Source organism: Centropristis striata, chromosome 21 (assembly GCF_030273125.1).
Source record: "Centropristis striata isolate RG_2023a ecotype Rhode Island chromosome 21, C.striata_1.0, whole genome shotgun sequence".
NCBI classification, from domain to species: domain Eukaryota; kingdom Metazoa; phylum Chordata; class Actinopteri; order Perciformes; family Serranidae; genus Centropristis; species Centropristis striata.
Window position 1 is genome coordinate 18,754,463 of NC_081537.1, and position 24,703 is coordinate 18,779,165.

Here is a 24,703-nt window from a genome sequence, read left to right on the forward strand (position 1 = left end):
CCCGGCATATGTAACTGAGCTACTTCACCCATATCCCTCTGTTCGCTGCCTCCGATCAAACACTTTAAATTTATTGTCAGTCCCACACACCCGCCTTAAGACCCGGGTTGATCGAGCCTTTGAATCCATAGCACCCAAACTTTGGATCTCTTTGCCTGCACCCTTACAGTCTGCTGTGTCTGTTGATCTTCTAAATGTCAGATTAAGACATATCTGTTTAGACAGGCATTTAGTTGACTGTATGTACCTGGTCAACTAGACGTCTAGGTTTTAATTGTGTTTTCCTGTTGTATTGTGTTTTTCTTTGTTTGCCTGCATTACTTACTTATTACTGTATCAGTCAGTGCTTGGTCAATCCTAAAGATTTTCCCAAAATCCCCCATTTCAGGACATACTTATGCACAAGAAACTACCTTAATCTTTGTTTTACTGATCTAAAGGCTGATCACGCTGCAAACACAGCCTTTAATTTCATCACCTGAAGTTCAGCTAAACACCCTTTTTTCCTCACTGTGAGCGAGGCCCGCATCACAAGCTGTCCCGTCACCGCCTGCACAACAAAAGCATGCACCCAATACAAAGTGAAAAGAAAGGGAAACGATCACAGTATAAATTGCTTTGTGGTGAGAGAGGCTCTTTCTGGCCCCGAAACATTCAGACCTATTCTCGTTTAGTTGTAGTTTTACTTTGAAAGAACTGGTGGGATAGTACAGTGGAAGCCAACCTGACCACCATTAGTTGGCCATTAATCATTATGAATAAGAACACTTTAACTGAATGATCACCCTCAAGTATATTTGGAGTCCCTACCAAGTATATACTTGGCTGCTAAACCTGAACTGTATTTCCCCTCTAAATGTTCTGGCTGGCCTTAGGCCAATCTGATCACGGCTTATCACAGATTTAGTCAGTGTTTAACAGAGGTTTGATATCTCCTCACCAGCCTTATTCTGTGTCTGAGGTGCTACTCTGTGCATATCTGTCTGTGAAGGCTGCCCTGCTCTGTCCACATATCAGGTTTTATTTAAACAGAAATATAATTGATGCAGGAACTTCTCTGTGTGATGCTGTGTTGCAAAAAAAAAAGGCAATGCTGAGGATTTGTTTCCTCTTAATGCATTCCCTGTTACAGCTGTTTTTAGGCTGCCATCTGGCATGCTGCTGAAGGTGTTGTTTCAAACCATTTATACACACAAGCAGCACAGTACAGTCCTCGCAGAATCAGATATTGTTCAAGTCCAGTTTCAGGAACAACCCTGATTATACCCTTTTTCATTTTATTATGGACAACATCCATTTCACGAGGGTCTTTTGTACTCCCCGATCTCCATGTGCCGCTGCTAACTCCTCTCATCTGGCAGGGCAGAAACTCCATTACAGACAGGGCAAGCTGCACTGGCCTAATCTAACTTGCTGTTTAGACAGGACAGGACTTTTTCTATTTTTATTTATTTTCGAGGTAGTTTGACCTTACCTAAAATAACAAGGGCAAGTACATGCCCGGTTGTTTTTGCCAATGGGAATCTGCACTTAAACGCACAATATGTCATTTTGTGCTGTTAGGGGTCTCTCACTGTAAATGGTAACAAAAGATGGAGTTGCAGCTGCAGCCTGTGGAACCAGTTAGGATTCCTTCAGTGTTCATCGTCATGAAACATTGTCTTGTTTTACCAGGAGGCAAATTATCCGCAGGTCTTCTCCTCTCCAAAACAAATGGACCCTGTGATTTAAAACTGATAAAATCACTGAATAAACATAGACTGTATATAAATAATGGGCGTCGTCACCATGAGGTCACCTATTGAGTTGTGAGCTGCCCGTTTGAAGCATTGAGTTCGACATTACAGCTGTCACCATCATTGTTTTTTGAAACCTGGAGAGACCATATTTGGAGGTGGGAGGCACTAGGATGGGTCTATATAAAAATGACAAACACGACAAACAAGTTCACGGCTGTTCAGATGTACACTGTGCTGTAGATAAGCATTGTTCTGCTTCCATCCTGATGACAGCACCCTGTCAATCAGAGGTAGCCACGCCCCAAATCATACCCTGCTTTATCATCTATTTTCTTCGAAATGGGACAATTATTTACACAGTTAAGATAAGAGAAGATATTTCTTTATTGATCTCCATGGGGGAAATTCAGGTGTTGCAGCAGCACAAGTACAGAGTAAAACAGATTAAGATAATAAGAATAAAATAGAATAATACAATGAAAATAAACAGTGTAAAATAATAGTACAATTTTGAACTGTAAGACATAATCAAACAACAAAAACACTACATCCAGTAGTGGTATGCTAAAACTAGTAGTGCAAGCATGTGAAAGTGTCAGTGAAGTATAATTATATACAGTAAATAAATATGTGCAATGTTTCACATGAGTCCAGTGCAGGCCAAAGTAACATCATATTGTCTTTAAGAAGACTTGAAACTAGCGATTGAGACCATAATGTTGCCACAACTTTTTTTTCTGAGGTAATAAATCAAGTGAGAAGTAGGGTCATTTTCTCATAGACTTCCATATAATCAAACTTTTTTGCAACCGGTGAAGTCGCCCCCTGCAGGCCATAACAAAGAATGCAGGTTTGTGGTACATTGGCTTCACTTTTCAGGCCCAGAGGTTTCCTCTTGTCTCGTTTGGTATTGAGATAGATAGGACCAGAGATCTTTTGCAACCGACATTTGCGCCCTCGGTTGGATTTTTGAAGGAATGTAGGCTTAAGGCACTTCCAGGTTTGCTTCACTGCTCAAACCCGGAGGTTGCCGCCTGTGAATACAGTCTTTGTTTCTCCTATGTTGTTTGGCAGACAAACGACATTTTTAGACATTTTAATGTAAACAAGTCAGATATTATAGCTTTAATTTACCCATTTTATATGTCTTTTTAAAGTGTGGTATTCCTTATTCTACAGTACGTACTAGTTATTGTACAAGCTGGTCTTCACATTTCACCCTGATATAAAGCGAGTCAGAGTTCTTGCCTTATGGCTCTTAACAGTCTCCTGCTAAAAGGGCTCAGAGTTTGCCTGCCCTCTTGATATATTTCACAATCATGCCGAAAGATTTCTATTTGAGTGCACAGGAAGTGTTCAAGTGCGGGTTACTTATCAAGATAAATATAGTTCGGAGCGTTTTTCTTTCACACCCTATGTTGCTGTTTATGTTGCAGCATTGCCATGTCCTCGGGGGGAAAAGTCAATTATGTGAGAAAATCAATACTCTGATAAAGGCATTTTGTATCCACCCCCCTTAGGAATTGATTCTATGCAAGAGTGCTTGATTCAGCTCCTTATGATTTATTAGTTGTTAATGTTATTAGACACTAGGTTACCTGCTAATTGTAAAATGCTCTAGATTACATCCCAGATATCATTTCTATGTTAAAATCCAGTGTTTGTTTCCATAGGTGGGTGCATGTAGAGACACTTGTTATCTTCTTCTGTTAGTTACCAAGCAAAAATTGTAAAGACTGGCACAGAATATTTGACTCTCAAGTCATCATTTCAACCTTGAAAGTCACAGTACCTTGCCAAGACGCTTTGAAGCAATAACTGAAAGCTTCAATTGTATTTGTTTGTTCTATAAAGAATCCTGAGTTGCTTTCAGCTTTTTAAGACACATTAAAGGTATTCTCTGTATTTCAAAGACTCTACAATTGTTCCTCTCACTTTACATCCCGACTGCGTATTTCTCTACCACTTCTCCTCCTATCAATCCTAAACTTTACTTAATCCCTGTATTGAGTTTCCTGTGAGCGCCTCGCTTAAAGAGCAGTTGAGGGTGTGTGAAAGTTGGTTTGAAATATGTATCCTAACACACCGCATTCTGAGAGACTTTGGATATGAGCTGTCATGTTCTATCACTCACAGTGTTCCTCAGACAGACCCCTGAGCACACTCAGGGAGATGAAGGAACGTTCCTGGCTCATACATTTTCAGGAGCTCTCGTCTCGTATAACTTATTTTTGTTTTGGAATAAAAACAAGATGACCTTTTTATCAGCCTCTGTGTCTGTTGAACATTATGTGATTCTGTAGTAGAGCGAGAGGAAGTATCTATACATTTTGCATTTTTTTTCCTGAGGAGAAACTGATACCTCTTTGCTTTCCTTTTTCCTATGCATTACAAATCTTCCGGCCTCGCTACAAGTACACCCAATGAGCTTGAATCTCTGTGTGGTTCATTTGAGCTTGATGACATTGCAGCTATATGAACTGGCGCTTCTTTGTCACTTGACTGTATGAAATTGCCTTTCTACCCAGCAGCCAAGAAAGAAAAGACCATTTGTGCATGAATTATTCTCTCAATGACAGTGATTTTCTTTGCCAGAAGTAGCCAGTGTAGGTTTGAGGATAATGAAAATGAGAATCGTGACATTGAGATTACTTTATGTACGACCAGAATGCTCAACAACACAATGCAAATCTGCTCTCCTTTTATGCATAAGAATATGATACACCGCAGTGGGAAAAGATTAAATGTCCCTGACTAGATTTCAATGATTAAGAGAAAAATATTGAAAGCAAATCTCGCAGTTGTTCGCTGTCTGAGCGGTGCAGCGGTGCATCGTCAGGCAGATTTAGCAGATTCTCCTGCGGCTAAAAGGAACAACTCTGGAAATCAAGGTGCCTTTTTTCAACAAATCTGTCAAAGCAAATTTCAAAAATGGCCCCAGGCATATTTCCTTGCTGCAATTCCTTTTAATTAATGTGGGAATTGAGATGTGCATAGTACCTGCTGTGTGTGAGGCGAGCTACCGTGCCGTGATAGTTTATGAAAGAAAGAAGGAAATGTTAAAAATGGCTGTTGTCCCTCGGTAAGATCTGTGAGAGATGAAGCTGCTAAGATGTGAAGAGGGGCCCTTCCTCATGTGCCAAGATCTTGCCATGCTGATTTGAAACTGGCAGCATGTCTGAACCGTTAAAGTGGCTTAAAGGCAACTTCATCAGTAGTTGGAGTTAGCTGTTAAAGGGCCTCCAGCTAAATGGAAGGAGCCGTTTGCAGAGTGTCACTTTGCTAAAACAGAAGTCCTCCCAGAGCAAGCCCACTCTGTTGGGATTGACCAAACACTGATTCTGTGCCAAGAACTTTCACTCACCCTCATTTCCAAGTAGTTAATATGGAGATTATGATAATGTATTTTAACCCAGCGACAGCACCGGACCAAGTAGATTTACAAATCAAAGCTGCTCTCAGTGTAACTTTCTCTTAATATTACTAGTTTGTCATCATCCCAGGTCTGTCCTTACTGTCATCATTGAATGAATGTTAGCTACTGGATCTAATCTCTTGTGAAACAGTGTGTTAAATGCTGTCAATACTGTCATAATTATAAAACACGGACAATGTAGCTTATATCTGCATAATGTTTTGGGGAACAAAATGACCTGCTTGCATGGCTGGGTGTCTGCCTCGATGCAGGGGACGTGTATGATTGTTTTTTTTTCGTTGTCCTTCAGAACAAAATGTTCATCTACCGTGGGAAGGAGTACGAGCGCAGGGAGGACTTCGAGGCACGTCTCCTCACACAGTTTCCCAACGCGGAGAAGATGAAGACGACCACGCCGCCCAGCGAGGACACAAAGTGTTCTTCGGGACAATGTATCCTCAGCACGAATCAGTGATTCATTTCTAACGGCAGCAGATGATGTTTTGTAATTTTTTTTTTGCTTTTTAGTTTACTTTCATCAGGTTTATTTCTTCAGGTGCAGCCACTGCATAAAATGAAAGGAAATGTGTTTTTTGCATACTAATGTGGAGTAATTGTCGGGCTGGGAGACATGGTTTGAATGAATATCAATATTAATATCAATGATGCACAATATTACATACTTTAAAGAAATAGTCGTGATGTTTTTGAAGTGGCGGTGTATGAGGCTCTTATCCATAGTCAGTGTATAACCTACATTAGATAGCATAATGTTTTTCAGCCACCTAGAAGGACCTACCCAAAGGAAATCAATAGCATTTAAAATGTGCACTACATTTAGATTATATTCACCACTTCACCTTGACAAACAGCTATATTTTCATTTGAAGCCATTATATCAATGTATGCTCTCTTTGAAGCCACCAAACTCCACTAATTCAGTCATTTTAACTCACAGAACAGAACAGGGCAGTGGATGGTGTACTGCTGTTGTAATTGGTTAGATTGTTTGTGTTAATGTGTAGTTTTAATGAGCCACAGTCACATGACAAGTCCTGTGTTCTGTGAGGTAAAATTACTGTTTTTGTCAATGGAGTCTGGTGGCTTTAAAGGGAGCATAGAAAACAGCTTCTGTTCTCCCTGCTCAAACTTAAAGTGAGCTCTCTGATGGCAAGGTAAATCGTTGAAGATAGTCTAAATATATTGTACATCTTTTACTACTACTAGCACTTTACTATTAACTGTTTCAGGTTGCTAAGCAGTACATTGCTTAGCTTCTTTGTCTGTTCTTCTGCCGGCTTCTCATTACTGGGGGTGTGTCAAATGCTTATTTTTACACTCTATGGTCAAATGCCATCAACTGTAGGTAATACACTGACTATGGATAAATACCTCATAGAACCCCAAACCATGGAAAATGGCAAGATATCAGCTCTTAAATTAAAATCTTATGAGGTAATTTTTGTTGTTATCATTATATTTGTCCAAACAAATGTACCTTCAGTTGTACTAGGCATTAAAATGAACAAGAAATTGAAGGAGAAAATGGTGTAATAATTTTTTTCCATGACTGTATAAATCCAAAACTTTTTGAATTACAATTTTGTCATTAGACGGTATGATTGTATTTCACAGTTTAATTTAATTGCATGTCAATTAACAATATTAGTGAATTATCACCAGGTGCTAATTAATTGTATTTTATTCATTTGAGTTCGACAGTTTCATTCATTTCCTTAATGTTTCTGCTGAAGACATCCAGTGCTTCACGGTTAAACCCATCCTCGACCTGCCTGCCAAGTTCCAAAACAAACCCGTCTCCGAACAAATAGTGAGGTAAGCAGGATCTCCCCACTCCACACACACACACACACACACACACACACACACATACACACATACTCATTTCTTTACAATTACAGAGTGTCTTACTCAAAGTCACACAGCATGCATTTCTATTCACCAAGCCCAATTTACTCTCCCCCCAGTCACTCAAAAACAATTTAGGGAGCTTGTGATGACATGCAAAAGTGCATTAGCTTTTTGTTTTTAGCAGAGGACCTCTGCGGTGAAAGCCATTAAATCTTGATGTAAATGTGTGTCTGTGTAAAACAAACAGCAGTTGACCTTCTTGTCGTTCTCGTGGTTATTAACTTGCTCCAGCCATCTGCTATTAGTCACTGTGCCAAGTACAACATTGTTTCTCTGACATCATTAATACCTTTGTGTCGCCGACCGGGGCCACAGCAAACACGGGGCCCCCGCGCTCCCTCTTGTTTGCCCAATCTGTACACCAGCCATGCACTGCATCAGTCATCTGTGCAAATTCACTTTGATATGCCACCCAACGCATCAATGGACATAATTAAAAGAAGACATTTACTTGGAAAACCTTTAGGCAAATATACCTGCGCACTGATCTTATCCCACGCCTGCACCACTGGTCACATCCCCCTGCAGCAGCCTGTTGGCTTGTTTGCTAACTGTGTCTGATTGAAATATGTAACTCTGCTAATAGCCCAGATTAGACAGCCGTGTTTAGAGACCGATAGAGGACTGTTCCACACCAACTGTCTGTCTGTCTCTCTTTTTTTGCCAACTCTGTTCTCTCCGTGTCTTTCTCCAGCTCTCGCCGTGCTCTCCCTGGTTTTCTCTCTCTCCCCATCCCTATCTCTCTCTGTTTTCTCTCATTTATTCTCTCATTCGGTGAAACAGCTCAGCAGTGCATAGCAATGAGACTGAGCTGTTTGAGCCAAAGGGTCACAGCAGCAGGCGGAGCTGCCCCCCCCCTTCCGACCTTGCTTTGTCCAGACCACGCTGCTGCATCATATCTCGCCCGCCAGCTAATGACATGTAAAAAGCTTAATTGGGGTGGTGCAGCTGATTTAAAGCTGCTTTATTAATCTGTTTATTAGATCAGAAGCTCCTTTTTTTTGCTATCTCAGCTAATTTGAGAATGGTCCTCATCATGTTCATTTGCCCTTTGTGACCAAGCACAGCAGGGAACATGTGATGTCGGTAGAATATAAATGGCTCGAGCACCAGTAAGACCTTTCTCTGCAGAGTTTGAGTGTCATAAAAGCATTGTGGGGTCTGTTCATTGGCAACACATAAACAGTCCTTAGTGGAAAAAGTTCAAATGTTGTAGCATCCCATCTGCACACACTTATCGCTGCGACTACAAACATAAAAGGGCAGTGGTTTTGGAACGGCACTGATTCCTTTCATATTTTATTCATAATTGTTTGCTAATAAAGGCAAAGCATGCTCTTTGAAACATATGGCGTTATTCTAGGAATGCAAAATGCAATATGCTTTATGGGGATAATGTATCTGTGTCCATTTACTCCCAGGAGAGTGTGAATGTGGACTTCTGTAGGCCAGACAGACCAGATAAAGAGCAACTAATGTGTAGATGTGGGGGACCATGTATGTGCCCAGACAGCAGCTCCCACAGCCACTGTGCAACACCATCACTTTCCAAGTGTGAAAAGTCTATTAACCTGATTTGGCAAAGTTCATCCCCGCTAGTCGTGTGCTTCTGTCGGGTACACTGCAGCTTTTCTATGTGTCTGATATCTCGGGCTAACCTCAGGTGCTGCCGGTGACATGCATGACCCAGAAATGAATATATTTCCCATGTAGATGAGGCCGTGCCTTAGGTAGCTGGTCTAAACCAACATGCTAAATGCCACAGTTCCTGGCAGAGCCGAGCCTGGAGGGGCCCTGTCCTGTGTTTGACCTGAAGCAAAGCAATCAACCTTTGAATCAGGCCGTAGATTGCCCATAACAGTTTTAATTTACTCGGACACTGATTTTCTCTCTCCCCAGCTTCTACACAGTAAATGAAGTCCATAAATTCCAGTATTCCAGGCCAGTGAGGAAAGGGGAGAAGGACCCAGACAACGAGTTTGCGGTAATTACTGTCTCTTTTTTTCCCCACTCTTACTTAGCTTGTCCATTCTGTTTTATTCTAAAGAATTTAATGAGTTATTTGGTAACATTACAATCATTACAAGCATTATTTGCATGCTATTTTAAATGAAAAAGAAATGATTAGGCCAGAATTCATAATAACCTGAGGGCTACTTTATATAGAGAACTTTAGATAGTTTTGTTTGCCAAAGCTGACAAAATAGTTACAGAATTTTAATCAGAGCAATGACAATATTATTAGCCCATTTTGGCCTATCAAAGGGAAATCAGTATCTGTATCAGTGTATTTGTTATATATGTCCATTATGCACCAATATAAACTTTTTTACGAACACATAATGTAGAAAAAACTATTTTTGCGGTGATTTAAATAGTGTTTGTTATGTAAATTTATTTTTATTCATTTTGGATGGTTGGCAGTTGTGATGTTTATTTAGCTGTTTATTTTATTCAGATGTATTCTTTAATTTCCCAAATTTAATGTATTTAATTGTTTCTTAATAATACACTGTATGTGTGATGTATAATAACATAATTTCCACCTCTAAAATCTGTATTTTTCTAAAAAATCATGTCTCTGTTGGGCTTTTATTTTAATAATTTATGTTTGGAGTTTATTGGTCCCGGGTATTTAAATCCCATATTTTAATTATGACAAATTCTACACAGGATTGGTAAACCTATGTTACATAACATGGATTGTTTCATTCCCTCAAATATTTCTTGTTTGTCTCTCTCTCTCTCTCTCTCTCTCTCTCTCTCTCTCTCTCTCTATGTCCCTCTCTCTCTCTCTCTCACTCTCTCTCTCACACACTCACACACACACACACACACACTCCACAGATACACACACAGTTATATGTACAAGAGATAACACTAGGAAAAAGTGACTCAGCTCCACTAACAGGGTAAAAAATGCACATCTGCCAAATAATGTACTTAGCAGGGTAAGTTACATAAGGCAGAATAATGATCTCCAAGCCTGATAAAAAAAAAAAAGAAGAAAGTTTGACAGTCTTTGTCAAACGGAGTAAAGCTGGGAAGGGCTTTTCCTTTTCTCTGTTTGGATCAGCTTTTCTTTGTCTAGGTGTCTCTGCTGTTTTGTAATTTATTATAGGATGCTGCTGGATTTTTGTTTGAGATTGACGTTTGAGGTACATATTCGGTATGTTTGTTTTTTTCAGCTGAATAAATCGATAGGAAAGCAGAACTCTCATTAAACACAGAAAAACTGGTTGCCAGAAAAAAGACGGAGGCTAAATAAGATTGTTGACAGTAATCCAAAACTGTTTGCCAAGTGAACTATTACTGTCATGTCCTGATTTTTTTGTACATCTTATGAATTATGTTTTATGTGCAAACTTAATGTAAAGGATGCAAATGACAAGGGGAACAAATTAAATCCGCTCACACCTCCCACTGTGGCATCTCTTCATCAGAGCAGGAAGATGTATTTAACCCTTAGAGACCCAATTTAGGTGCATTTTTGTCTTTTTTTAAGGGGGGAACAGGGGATCTTTAGGGGGAGATAGCAGGTTAACAGTACATGCCACATAGAAATGGTATGCATCATAAAAGCTGAAGATTAATTTGAGTTGCAGCTCAGCATTTTAGTCATACATCTGTAATAAACATAGTTTTTCATTGGGTACTTGTTCAATTTTTTAAAATGTATCGTTATAAGGGGCTTAGAACATTATGACTGAATGGCCATTCCAGAGCTCAGTTATTTCCCAAAGTTTGAAAGGGTTTGAAAGGTTTGATACAATTTTTTATAGATATTTGGTGCTAATTTTTAACATTTTTGGCAACTCAAATTTATAAAAATGGTCAAAATCCAGTCACAACAGGTTACTTTAATGGCAAAAATAACACATTTGAGCGGAAAAAATCATTCTTTTCACCCCAAACTGCACGTTAATATCATAAAGTGGACTTTTATGTAAAGAGGAGACTCGTGGGTATCCATAGAACCCATTTTTAATCAGATAACTTAAGCTCAGAGGTCAAGGTTAAATTGGACAAGCCAGTTTCCCTTGGCAAATTTTTTTAGCTTTGGAGCGTTATTTTACACCCCTTCCAAACTACCAATCATGAAATGATTGGTACCAATTGATGCTTGAGGTTGTCCAGTTTCATATGATAGCAATAAAAAAATCCATTACAGCCTCTTAAATACAGTAATGTCAGCGGGGATTGCAGAGAATCCTGCAGGTCTCCTCTCAGACTGTCTTGGATTGATAGGACTCTCTCCATGCTGACAGTAAGGTGATAGATATCTGTCACTAGACATATTGCATCGTTTAACCCTATTATACATTACATTTTATTCACGAGTTGAGAGTCAGATGCGAGTTGTAAGTATTCTCCAAACCTGACTTAAAAAGTTGAAACTCTCTGCAAGTGAAATGATCATCCCTGTGGTGTGTGTTTTTCTTCGTAAGATGTAGAGAGCTCCATGATGTATTAGAGGAGATTCCATCTTATTACGGCTGTCTGTGAGCGGCCCTTAATGAGCTGCCGTCCAGACAGGCAGGTAGTGCGTACCTCCATCCCTCCACCTCCCTCTACAATGGGCTTTGATTGAACAACCATTACATCATCTTTCTGTCACGCCTGCAACACCGGTCTAAAGGATTGTTTCCATGGGGCTGCCACACAAACAGCAGCAAATAGATGTGTTTAAAGTGCCTTGTCATGTCAGTGGATTCCTGCTGCTGTATTCTGATTTTTTGTTATTTTGTCAACAGAACATGTGGATTGAGAGGACCACATACTCGACAGCATACAAACTTCCTGGCATCCTGCGCTGGTTTGAAGTCAAGTCAGTCTCCACAGTGAGTATGAAGGGCCTGTGTGCCAGGCAGGCCTGCTAATCAGATGAGGATCTGCAGCTCTGCTCAGAAGCAATCAATATGATTTGTCCACTTAAGCTGTATAGACAGCGATGTGGACGCGGGCGTGCCACTCCCTGGACTAACGACGGGACACGTTCTCTCTCTCTTTGCCAGAGGGCCTACATTGATTCCCCAAGCACTCCTTAAAGACTATTTCCACTGGAAATAGCTACACAGCACAAATACAACTAGAGGGGAGTTCAGAACTCACTCACACTCACTGTTGATTTTCCTGTAATAGAAATACCTGGATTGCTGTATTGAAAACCCGTTGATGAGAGCATGGTCCAACAGCTGCAACAAATGACTTTAAGGGTCTACTGTAGCACTTGGAATGGGCTCCTTTCCCCTCCATCCCACTGAAACTGCATTAAAATTTCATTATTTCTGCTGTTGTTTTGACTAATTAAAATGCTGGTCTGGTGTCCCCATTTGGGGCTGGGATGCTGTCTGGTGGAAGAGGGAATGTGGAGTGCAGTGAGCAGGTTACAGTATCACTTGGAGCCAAAACAGCCGCCTCATCCTTTTAATGTGTCATTAAGTTTGTCCCAAAACAAATGCACTACTTAGCGTAATTAGCACGGCTAAGCATTACACAATCAATTACTCTTATTTTGTCGCTTTGATTAGTCACTCTCATGTCTGTGCCGGTGAAAGCTTTAGAAAGGGAGTTTTATCTTTAGACAAGGTGTTATCTATAGCGCGCTCGGCATTCATACAGTAGCCGTCAAAAAGCGCCCACACACCAGGCAGCTTGGACGTTTAGATCACGACAATGGTCTGTCTTGTTGCGACAATCATTTTACCACAAAGATTTGATCCCTCCTCAACTCCCGAGTCTGTGTAGTGAAGTGTTGTTTTCCATCGCCACACTAATTCAAAGCAGAGGCCTCTTCCTTCAGGCTGGGTTGGAACATACTGTCAGGAGCAGCTTGCCCTCCAGATGAGCCAGGGAGAGGCCAGGTCCCCGAGGTTAGACTCTCTATTTAAGGCTTAATGACTGGGCTGAGAATCACCAAGCTAAAGCCTTCCATCTGACAGTGCTTTTTATCAGGCTGGCCTGAGACATACCGCCACAGATTGGAGATTTGTCTCCCTGGCACAACATCTATATTTTTTTGGCTGGGGTCTAAGTCTGACATTTACTCAACAATCCAATCATGTTTCTGCTTACTAGCAAGCTGCAAGGATGTGGTTTTTTTTTTTTCCCCCCATCCAAAAATAATAATATTGCCTCCACGTGGAGTTTCAACAGATTGAGTTGCAATATTCTTTCACACAGTAGTGAAATTAATGACTGCATTCTCAAGTATTTTATTCATCCTTTCTCAGAATTGCGATCATATTTTGTTGACATGGGAACTGAAATTTTCCTCACACTAGCGTGCTATCCATCTTCATTTGACAGTTGCAGGTTCATGTATGGGCGCAGTGGAAAATGATTCATTGCTTCTCTATCCTACGTGATTTATGTGCATAGTTAAGGGTTCCTAAGCCCATCTTCTAATAACCTATCCCTAGTCAGTGAACACAAAATGTTTCCACTAGATTGTTGCCATTACAAAGACAGTCATGATGTATGTGTGAGTATAAATACTGAAGCAGATGAATAAGTGCTGAAAATATTTGATTTGCGCCACAGGAGGAGATTAGTCCACTGGAGAACGCCATGGAGACGATGCAGCTGACCAATGAGAAGATCAGCAGCATGGTGCAGAGGCATCTCAACGATCCCAACCTTCCCATCAACCCCCTCTCCATGCTGCTCAATGGGATTGTGGACCCGGCTGTCATGGGAGGTTTTACCAACTACGAAAAGGTAGTTTCTTCAACAAGAAAAAGGCATTCTTTTCCTATATATCCCTATCCCTGTCCCTATCCACATTTCCACATTTTTTAAACAAGTATCAACCTCTATACCTGAACAAGGAAGCCAATGTTAAAGTGCCTTTAACCTGCATTCTTTCTAATGACCAGCAGGGGGCGACTCCACTGGTTGCAAAAAGAAGGCTGAATATACATGGTCGCCCATTCTTGTCCATTCTGTTTTTTTTCTAAAGAATTTAATGAGTTATTTGATAACATTACAATCATTACGAGCATCATTTGCATGCTATTTTAGGCCAGTTTGAATTCATAAATTGGTAAAAAAAAAAAAAAAAAAAAAAAAAAAAAAACAACAACAACGTTTTAGATAGTTCTGTTTGCCAAAGTTGACAAAATAGTTGCTATATTTTAATTACAGCAATGACCATTATTGTCAGCCCATTTTGGTCTATCAAAGGGAAATCAGTATCTGTATCAATGTATATGTTATTTATGTCTATTATGCACCAATATAAAAAAATACCAACATATAATGTAGACAAACAGTTTTTGGGTGATTGAAATAGTACTGTTTGCTATGTATTTTATTCATGAAAAAAGTTTTGGATTCATTCTATTCCTATATACAGTGGCTTGCAAAAGTATTCATACCCCTTGGATGTTTCACCCTTTTGTTGCTTTTACACGTGAAATCATGGTCAATATAATTAGGCCTTTTTAAAATCAATTAATTAGAAATATATAAGGTAAAATAAATGATTGCCTAAGTGTTATACCCTTTAAAGTAACTGACCTAATTCAAGAGAGTTCCAGCTAGTTGATGCAGCAGTGTCACAGTGAGTGAAATGGAGATCACTTGAGTGCAGTTGATGTGGGTCAAGTGATTATAGTATAAAAAAAACATCTGTGTCTGGGAGGTCCAGTCTCTGGTTCATATCTATTCTAGGGCTGCAACTAACGACTATTTTAATAGTCGACTAGTCACCGACTATTGAAACGATTAGTCGACTAATCGGATAATTATCAATTTTTTCTTAAATTTAGCATGAAGTTGCTTTAAATATGTGGCAAATGATAATAAACACAAGAAAGATGGGTACTTAAATGAAAAATGCATCTTTTATTCAACAATTCAGCTGCTGATTCATACAAAAAATAAATAAACCTCTGTCCATTTTTTCTGGACAGGAAAATGTGTTTTATAAAACTGTATTTCTGGTCCATCAAGTGGGTGGAACTGGTTCTGGGTTCTGGATGTAGTCTGGGTTGAACTGGGCTCATCTGTTGGAACCTCATATCACAGACCAGCACCAGTACTGACTCAGTGAGGAGCCTGTTGCTGCTGCACATCTGCTTCTTCTGCAGAAAGGCTCCATGCTGGCTCTCTGCTTCAGACTGCATGTATTTAATCTAAAATACGTTCGTCAGACATAACGTTAAAGCTCTCTTTTACAGCGAAAAAATTCGCTTATAAACAAAACGTATCGGCTGAATGTTACTTGAATCTTACCGAGGCGAGTCAGACTCCGTTTGGTTCAACTGCCCGACGTGCTTTCTCTTTAAATGCTCGTGCATCGCCGAGGTGCTGCCGTGATACGCAAGGTCTGCTTTGCAAACCTTACTTTCTAAGTTTTGGTACGTGTAGCTGTGTTGGACGCCACCATTTCTGTGTACGTTACCGCTCGCGCTCGGCAGAGATTGTAATTAAGTGAGATGCCTCACTCTGTTGGAAAAACACGTCTGGCGACAATAGTCGACAATGGAATTCATTGTCGACTATTTCTATTATCGATTTTTGTCGACAACGTCGACTACAATTACAACATAAAGACAAAAGAACATGCCTAGCAACTCAGAGAAAAGATCATTGAAAAGTTTAAGTTAAGAGATGGCTACGAAGAAATTTCCAGCTCACTGGACATCCCACAGAGTTCAGTTAAACCATCATTAAGAAATGGAAGGAGTATGGCACTTGTTTAAATCTACCTAGAGCTGGCCGTCCTCACAATCTGTGCCACTAACTGTGACACTGCTGCATCAACTAGCTGGAACTCTGTTGAATCAGGTCAGTTACTTTAAATGAATATGAATGCTTATGCAAGCCTATCCCTATCCACATCCCTTTTTTTAAACAAACATCAGCATCTGTGCCTGCACAAGGAAGCCAGTGTTGAAGTGCCTTTAACCTGCATTCTTTCTAATGACCAGCAGGGGCCGACTCCACTGGTTGCAAAAAGAAGTCAGAATATATACACGGTCGGCCATAAAATTGGAATAAAACTTTTTTTCCCATGAAATGGTTGTGACAATGTGATAAAGTGTATATCTTCTCAAAACGTTATTAATCAATCTCTTCCAAACATATCACACTGAAAATGAAACCACAATTAACAGAGGATTGTTTCATAAAACAAAATTATTCTGACTTTATGGGCGACCATGTTGAAGCTAACAGTTGTTGTAAAGAAATGAGACACAAGGAGTGAAAAGTGAGAAGAAGTCCTGATGGGCAGATGTTGGAAAGAGCCAGGCTAGCGGTTTCCCCCTGTTTCCATTCTTTATGCTAAGCTAAGCTAACCACCTGTTGCTCCAGCTTCATATCTGGAGTACAGACATGAGGGAGGCATCAGTCTCCTCATCTAACTCTCAAAAAGAAAGTAAATATGTGAATTTCCCATAATGTCGAACACAGACTCTCCTGGCACATTTTAAATGTATGAAATATATCAAACTATTTTCAGTGCTAATTCACAGGATCCAATTTTTTTGCTCTGGTTTGATTTCATGCCATGAAACGAAACCATCATCTCGTGCATATTTCAAGTCCCAGAAGCTCTCGTTTCATCAGCTTTAATATTTTCATCACTTGTGGCCCCTAACAATAACTATAACTTGTTTGTCTCTCAACTCCTTAAGTCCTCATAAATCCCTTTTTTTCTTTTGAAAAACTCAATCTTACTTGTATCCTGTTTTTCATCACATTTCTAGTGTTCTCGCCGGTTCACACTCTACTCACCGTAATGCAATCGCCGCTCACGTGGAAAGGAAAACTCTTTTTACTTTGTGTGTGAGGATAAAAACAAGTGATCGCCTGTTGGTTTCCCAGCATATATCACAACCTGGAATAGATTGGTATTGGTCTTGTGAAACGGTGCAGTATGAGTCAGAGGAGGAACGACGTGAATTCCTTGCCCCCAGGTCACTCCTTCATCTCAGTGAAATAGTGCTGGTAGTGGAGGAGAGAAGGATGTCTCGACTAAATTTTTCTCATCTTAACAGCCCCTCCCAATGCTTCGCCCTTGACTCGTCTTTTTTCTCTCCCCAGTTTCTTATTTTATTTATATTACAACCTTTCAGCATCATTCCTTCCGTTTTACCCTGTACTTACTCCTTCTTTTTTCTGCCTTCAGAGAAACTGACTTACTCCAGTATCTCCTCTTTCCTCTTCTCCAGGCCTTCTTCAACGATAAGTACATACAGGAGCACCCAGAGGACCTTGAGAAGATAGAGAAACTGAAGGACTTTATCGCCTGGCAGGTGAGGCGCATAAGGCTTATCTTCAGCTACATGGATTGCATATGATCATGGTAAAGCATAATACTGTAGTTTCAAAGGCATCCGGCTGTCTCAGCAAAGATGTCAGGGTTCAAGGAAATGTCTCATGGCTGGTCTACACAAATTACACGCTTGTTTATGTTAAAAGATTATCTTTTTTATCATATTACATGCTATTTCTTTTTTCCGTGGCCCATGTGAAGAGCAGGGCCTACAGGCAGCCAGGATACAGAGCATGATTAGATAGTATGGAGGAGCATGAAAATGTGAATTCATGCCACTTGGCCTTTCAGCATAATTGAGCTTTCTTCATTTGCATAGATTTGGGCTATTCATTTAACCTTCCATGTACTGAAAAAACGTAGTGGCCTTTTATGTAAGTTACTAAGGTTTACGCCAAGAAGGAGTTTATTAACCCTCTGTGAGTCACAGTATCGTTGCAGGAATTACTGTCTTTAAGAGCCTGTTGCTGTCTGCTTTAAAGCCAGACTGAAGATATTGGTATCATATGATATGATATAAAACTAGCATGACCATTTTGAAAGGGGTCCCTTGACCTTGATGTTTAAACTTTGCACCAAATATGTGAAACATATGGTATCAAACAACTTATGAAACTTAATTGAGCATGGGAACAACCTTCATATAATTTTATCATAATTTTATGAGCTCTTATACACTCAAACTTTTAATAAGTGCCTAAGAAAAACACTAATTTATGACTAACACAGATTTATGACTAGAAAAATTTGACACATGGTGCTGAGCTGCATTTCAAATTAATCTTCAGTTACCAGCTTTCAGATGATGTATAGGACTTGTGGCATATATTGTTGACCTGATATCTCCTCCTAAAGATCCAACAAGGTCTCCAACCTAAACGGTCCTAAAAGGTTGTTTGTTAATACCAGCATTCTAGAAATAGTACACACATCATTCTACATACACGTACAGTTTGTGGTTGTAAAAAAAGTTTAAAAATAAATGAATGTACATAAATGCCAGAAGTGAAGCTGCGAGGATGTGACTACCAGAAGTGACATAGTAGTTACGTAAAAACATGAAGCAAAGAAGTTCAGTGATGTTTAAATCACTTTGTTTACTTTTGTTTTCACCTGGGACACAAACCATGTTCTCCTGGGTGAAAAGTTCGTTTAGAGGTTTGGAATCCGGCTTGTGACTGGAGGGTCGCTGGTTTGGATTCCAGGAGTGAAGTGCCCCTGTGCAAGGGACCTAACCCCCCGAACACAGCTTCCCGGGCCCAGTAATGTGCAGCCCACTGCTCCTTGCATGGTGTGTTCACTTGTGTGTGTAAAAAAAAAGAAAAGAATGGGTTAAATGCAGATTACAACTTTCCCCATTGTGGTATTAATAAAGATAAATCTTTTTTAGATTTTGCCATTTTTTGCCATTATTAGTACGGCTGCTAGAGGAATGTGGACAGTCTAAAACATATAAATATTTTGCTGCCTGTTTAAACGACGACCAAGGGCCCTGCAGACTCCCATCAGTGTGTTTTTGACATCTGAAAGCCCGACACATACACAGTGCAAAGTTTGGATGCTGAAGGATACAACTTGTTCTTTTTCTGTATATTATAGCATTTATATGTGAAATTGTGTTCCCCCTTACTAAAGCGCTGCTCCTGCAAAAAAAAGTCACGCTGAAAGGTTACATCTGAAAATATAATATCGTTTGAAGAACTTGTGAGTGCACCGCCAAGAGTGTCCAATGACAGTAACTGAAGTAAGCAGGGGAAAAGTGTGTTAAAGAGTTCAGTGGAGATAATAGAGAGGGAGAGTGCTGAAGCAAACATTCTGGAGTTGGAGAGGACGCTCCGCTGCGTGGAGAGACACCGAGAGATCAGCATTGGCATTTTTTTATTTTATTTTTTTGCGAGCTCTGCACCCTCGCTGAGCCTGAAGGAAGTGCACACACAGCAGACGAGAAATGCACATACACACAGATTGTTGGAATACATCACAACACGTGCTGTTTAACAGCTCACCATGAAACTCCACACATCTTTAGCTCATTTGTGGCTCATCTTTGATTAATAAACTCCTCGCTGTCTTTGCTTTCTAGTGGAATAACAAAACCTTCCTCCCCGTGGGGGTTTAAAAAGCTGCGCCGTAGGTTTTCTGTTTTGTTTTGCTGCTTTTATTACTCTCGGTTAACTTCTTCAGCTCTGAACTAAAGGGTCACTTTAATAATCAGGAAGTCATGCTTTCAGGCCTTAGGTTCACCCAGGAATTGAGCACAGATACAAGAAGTTTCTCTGCCTGCTTGCTATCGCTAGTTGCAAGGAAAAAGTAAGTTAATTGAATTTGCAATACTTCTTCTCCTCTCCGATGCTGTAAAATAGGTCAACTTTGTGCTCTGCATCTGTGGCGGAACTCCTCCGAATCCGAAAAGTTCTTTTGTGTTTGTGAAACCTTTTTGTCTTTATAAGGCACGATGATTCACACAGGAATACATCGTCGTCTTATTTGATGTCATTTGTGATGTTTATTTTCCCTTAGATGTAAAACTGTTTTTATGATGAACTGTTTTTTTCTTATTAGTTGTGACTCTAGTTTTTACATATTCATTTTCTGAAGATACACAGATTGTGTAAACACGGGGAAATGTATGCTACCGCTGACTGATGTAGAAGTTGACAAAGCAGGTGAGGGTAACCTAAAAATAAACTGCATCATTACTCCTGTAAAGAAGCGAATATCACAAATACATTAAATCTGACAAGGTTGGAGTATGTGCCTTAATGTTGCCTTTAAGACCTATCAGTTATTTTTACACGCATCTCGAAAGAAAGGCACTCAATATTAATGTCTGTTTTGTTTCAAAGCTTTGTGCTGGTTCCAGTGCGGTGCTAAAATGTGAAAGAGCCAAATCCATTTCAGCAGCAATTTGAGATTTCAGCTCGACTAAAATAGCGTAAGAAAATCACACTGCCATTTCTGAAATGATCCTCCGCCCACAGTCCACGGTACTAATTAGCAGGAGCTCTGTTGTGTACCCTAGTCATACAAATACGAGATAAACGCCTTGCTATATCTTGGCAGCTGTGCCCAGTAAAAAAAAACGTCCTTCACATCAAGCTAACTGTTTGAAATCATGGTGGTATGTATCCTCCATAAGCACAAAAAGACATGTTTGAAGTTGTTTGGTGTGATCATCACAGAGCCATGTCATGAAGAAAGCAGAGATATGTTTGCAGAGCCCACGCCAAACACAAGGAACCTTCTGAAGGGATGACTAAGGCAGAGTTGTTGATTTGAAATGGTATCAGCTGTCTCCTTGCCAGAGCCAGCATGCTTGTTTATCTCGTGTCTTGAATCTGTCTAAATGAGACAAATGAAAGTGAGTCTGCTCCAATGAACAAACTAAACGGTTCAAAATGAGCCAGTGTTCACTGTTATTCTGAAATACCCATTGTCCTCGTCGAGTAATTAGAGAGGAAATGAGCAACTGGAAATCAGGAAATTAGGTATTGTGAAAAGCTCCCTGCATGGCAAACACAAAGTAGGTTTTTTTCTGTGATGTTTCAGGTTATAATTGGCAAACACTCGAGACAGATGTCTAAATTAGCACCTGAAACTTCTCACTGCGGCGTGATCCATTCTATTTAAGGTTGTCAAGGGTAGCTGAGTGATCAATACATTGAATCACAGACCCGTGTTTAGAAGAAACCTGCCAACTTGAGCATCTATAACATTACTGATCAATTAATCGATTAATCTCTGTGTTTAATACATACTCCAGTATGTATACAATACATGCACACATGGGCAAAATAAAAGATAAAAAGTAATTGAAAAAGTATTAGACCACCCTTGTTTTCTTCAATTTCTTGTTCATTTAATGTCTGGTACAACTAAAGGTACATTTGTTTGGCCAAATATAATGATAACAACAAAAATAACTCATAAGAGTTTAATTTAAGAGCTGATATCTCGCCATTTTCAATGGTTTTCTTGATAATGGTTTTGGTTATTATCATTATATTTGTCCAAGCAAATGTACCTTTAGTTGTACCAGGCATTAATATGAACAAGAAATTGAAGAAAACAATGGTGGTCTAATATTTTTTTCCATGACTGTATATACAGTACTATGCAAAAGCCTGTTTTGGTAACGCTTTTATTTTGAAAGGACGAAAAGAGACTTCCTGACGATCGTTAAACTAACTCAAGTGAGTTTTTAAAAAAAGAGTTCAAAGTTTTAATGTTTTAGCCCCCCCTGAAGAGGTAAGAGGTTAGTTTCCACATTAATCTTGCATATTTAAGTGTGTTTTGTGTTTAAATAAGTTTTGGATGAAATTAAACCTAGTAATTCATGCTAGCAAGGTTTGCTACAGTAAGCTAGTTTTGCTCAAATCAATAATATTTTATTTCTGTGTGTTTTATAATTGTTATTGCAACTTTCAGAGTACTGACAGGCCGTCATAAATAAAATTAAAAAATACACAGATTGATTAAAATTTCCACGTGATCAACCAAATTCTTAATGACCATTATCAACATAAACTGAATCTTTCAGTGACAATTTCTGTTTTCCTTACTGTGTCTTTTGATTGAGGCTTTTGCTGCACCCCTCATCTCATATATAGTAGAGTCTGCCTGCTTATTAGTCTGTCTGACTCACCACTGGCTGTGTACTTCTTCAAGACCTTTGCGACCTTCATGAAAGGTCTTAATATGTCATCATAGCCTTAATACCGAGCATCTCAAAGGAAATGTGGCTGCCCCAGCACCCTAGGGTGTGGCTCAGAAGTCTGCTCGCCGTGCATTAGAGAGGGGTAGAGTGACAGGGTTCAGCTGAGAACACCGCGCTCTCAGAGACACTGCCGACATTAGGCAGCAGTGCCATTTCTTTCATACTTCTTTGCAGCTGATAATGCCGGCATTCACCTGCTCATAAATGGGGTTCATTTGTAATCACATCACGCCCCAGAGAGTGCAGCTTGAAAGGTGAATGTTTAGTTCAGAAGTTGTGGTTTGCATGGAAATATGATGGGAGTCGGTGCATATACACAAGGAGATGTCAGACCTGTGTTTATGTATTCTGGGTGTGGAGAAAAATAAAACACTTTGATGGTGAAGTTGGGTTCATATTGCAGGGGAGCAATAAGGACTAATATTGTTTTAATTGTTGCTTTGTGCTAGTCAGGTTTGCTATCTATTTATAATAAACTTTTATGGGTGCACTATTGCCTCATTTCCACTGCAGGGTTCTGCTGGACTCGACTAAGTACCAGGTCCTTTTCTTTATATCCTTTTCAAGTGTGTATAGCACCTCCTCAGTGTAGGCGGGAATATCAGCTGATCTGCATAGTGACATGTAACTGCCGTGACATCATCCAACAGAGGAACGTCTGCATTGTTAATTGTAGTGTACATTCAAGTGTGTGAATAGAAATATTGTGGCCACTATTGACAATATCTATGAATGGCAGATTTGTGCAGGACCTCTCTTTCACACTCGTGCCAATTCTTTCAGACTAATTAGCGGTCTGCAATATTTTAACTCTTAACCGGAAAAAAATGAAACCCCAAAAACGTGTGAGTTGATTTGAGCCATGCAGTGGAAATGCACATAGCTGCAAAGATTAATCAATTAATTGATTAGTTTTCAAGTTGTAAATTAATCACAGAGTATTTTGACAAATCCATTTTTAGTAATTAAAAAAGTCTAAATCAAGCTTCTTAAATGTGAGTATTTTATAGTTTCTTTACTCTTCTTTGACAGTAAATTGTGTATCTTTGAGTTGTGGATGAAAAAGACTTGTAAGGATGTCGTCTTGGGCTTCGGGAAACGGTGATCAACATTTTCACATTTTGGATTATTGAGAAAGTAAAAAAAACAGATGAATTAACAGTGAAGCTAATTTTTAATTGCACGCAATGCTGCACAAGTCTTATTTTTTTAGTAAATAGTAAATTCTCTGAAAGCTGTAACTTCTCACTATACCATGCCATTATATGAGATTTTTTGCATGGTTGTCACTAATTGTGCATTAATTTAATCAATGGCACAGAAAACTTCATCTGTCTCTTTATCTTCTGCACGTTCAACTCTTGCTATTTTTTGTTGTGAAGGAAACATTTGCAAACAGTCAGCTTGGATTTTGCTTCCATTTTAATTTAGTTTTTCGGTGTCTGACCATTTTTATTTGTTTGCTTTTTATAAAGAGTCCAGCTTTGTGGCTTTCATACCTGCAAAAATGACCATACCTCTGTCCTTGCTCCGACTTTTATCATTTCAGTATCTCACATAGAACTGTCTGTCTGGCACTCACACCTTGCCCTTTTCTCCTTTAAAAATAGCTCTTTGTAAGCTTTGTAAGTTAACCTTTTGAGTGGAATCTCTGCTGTGTGTTTATAAAGGCAGCCCCAGGTCTCCAATGCCTAATTATCTGACACTAACATTATCCTCACATGAAGTAATATCTCAAATCATAAACTTGCTGTCTCACAATACAAACAGTTTTTACATGTAATTAAAAACTTCTGAAAGTGTCTGTGTGTTAGCAACCTTGAGCCTAAAGTGTCTTCCACAATGAGCTTATCTCTGTGCAGCCGCTGAGCAGAACTCTGTTGCCATGCCGCCACTCAGTCGCACTCAATCATCCTAAGGTCTATAAAAAGATGTGGGTATCCTGAGAGACGTGAATCTTGCCTCAGCTTTCACTCTCACTGGGTTTTTTTCTCCCCGTTTCTGTCTATTTCGTCTGACAACACTCCGTCCTTCTGACTCCTCTCCTTTATCTTTTTCTCACTGTTTCTCCTCTCCACTCCTCTCCTCTCCTCTCCTCTCCACTCCTCTCCTCTCCTCTCCTCTCCTCTCCTCTCCTCTCCTCTCCTGTCTCTTTTCTCTCCTCTCCTCTCCTCTCCTCTCCTCTCCTGTCTCTTTTCTCTCCTCTTTTCCTCTCCTCTCCTCTCCTCTCCTCTCCTCTCCTCTCCTCTCCTCTCCTCTCCTCTCCTCTCCTCTCCTCTCCTCTCCTCTGTCTCTTTTTCCTCTCCTCTGTCTCTTTTTTCTCTCCTCTCCTCTCCTCTCCTCCGTCTCTTTTTCCTCTCCTCTCCTCTCCTCTCCTCTCCTCCGTCTCTTTTTCCTCTCCTCTGTCTCTTTTTCCTCTCCTCTGTCTCTTTTTCCTCTCCTCTCCTCTCCACCAAGAGGTCCCAGCAGTGAGGATGAAGGTGCTCGATATCAGGGGAAATCCTCGCAGGGTGTCTGTAGAATTCTCTCATTTATCTTTCTGTGCCACAGCTTTGGTTTTCTGGAGCACAGTAACTAACATACTGAATGTTAGTTACTGTGCTGGGTGATATATC

The 24,703-nt window shown here is 39.9% G+C and overlaps 1 protein-coding gene across 2 annotated transcripts in view; it reads left to right on the plus strand.

The window, feature by feature from the left end:
• The window catches only part of dock1 (dedicator of cytokinesis 1), a 244,084-nt gene that overhangs the window by 209,667 nt on the left and 9,714 nt on the right, over positions 1-24,703 (plus strand). For both annotated transcript variants that reach the window (XM_059325282.1, XM_059325284.1), the window contains exons 41-46: positions 5,465-5,606; positions 6,909-6,990; positions 8,986-9,070; positions 11,841-11,927; positions 13,630-13,806; positions 17,268-17,351. In XM_059325282.1, the coding sequence (XP_059181265.1) occupies positions 5,465-5,606; positions 6,909-6,990; positions 8,986-9,070; positions 11,841-11,927; positions 13,630-13,806; positions 17,268-17,351 (657 nt within the window). The remainder of the gene's footprint in view (positions 1-5,464; positions 5,607-6,908; positions 6,991-8,985; positions 9,071-11,840; positions 11,928-13,629; positions 13,807-17,267; positions 17,352-24,703) is intronic.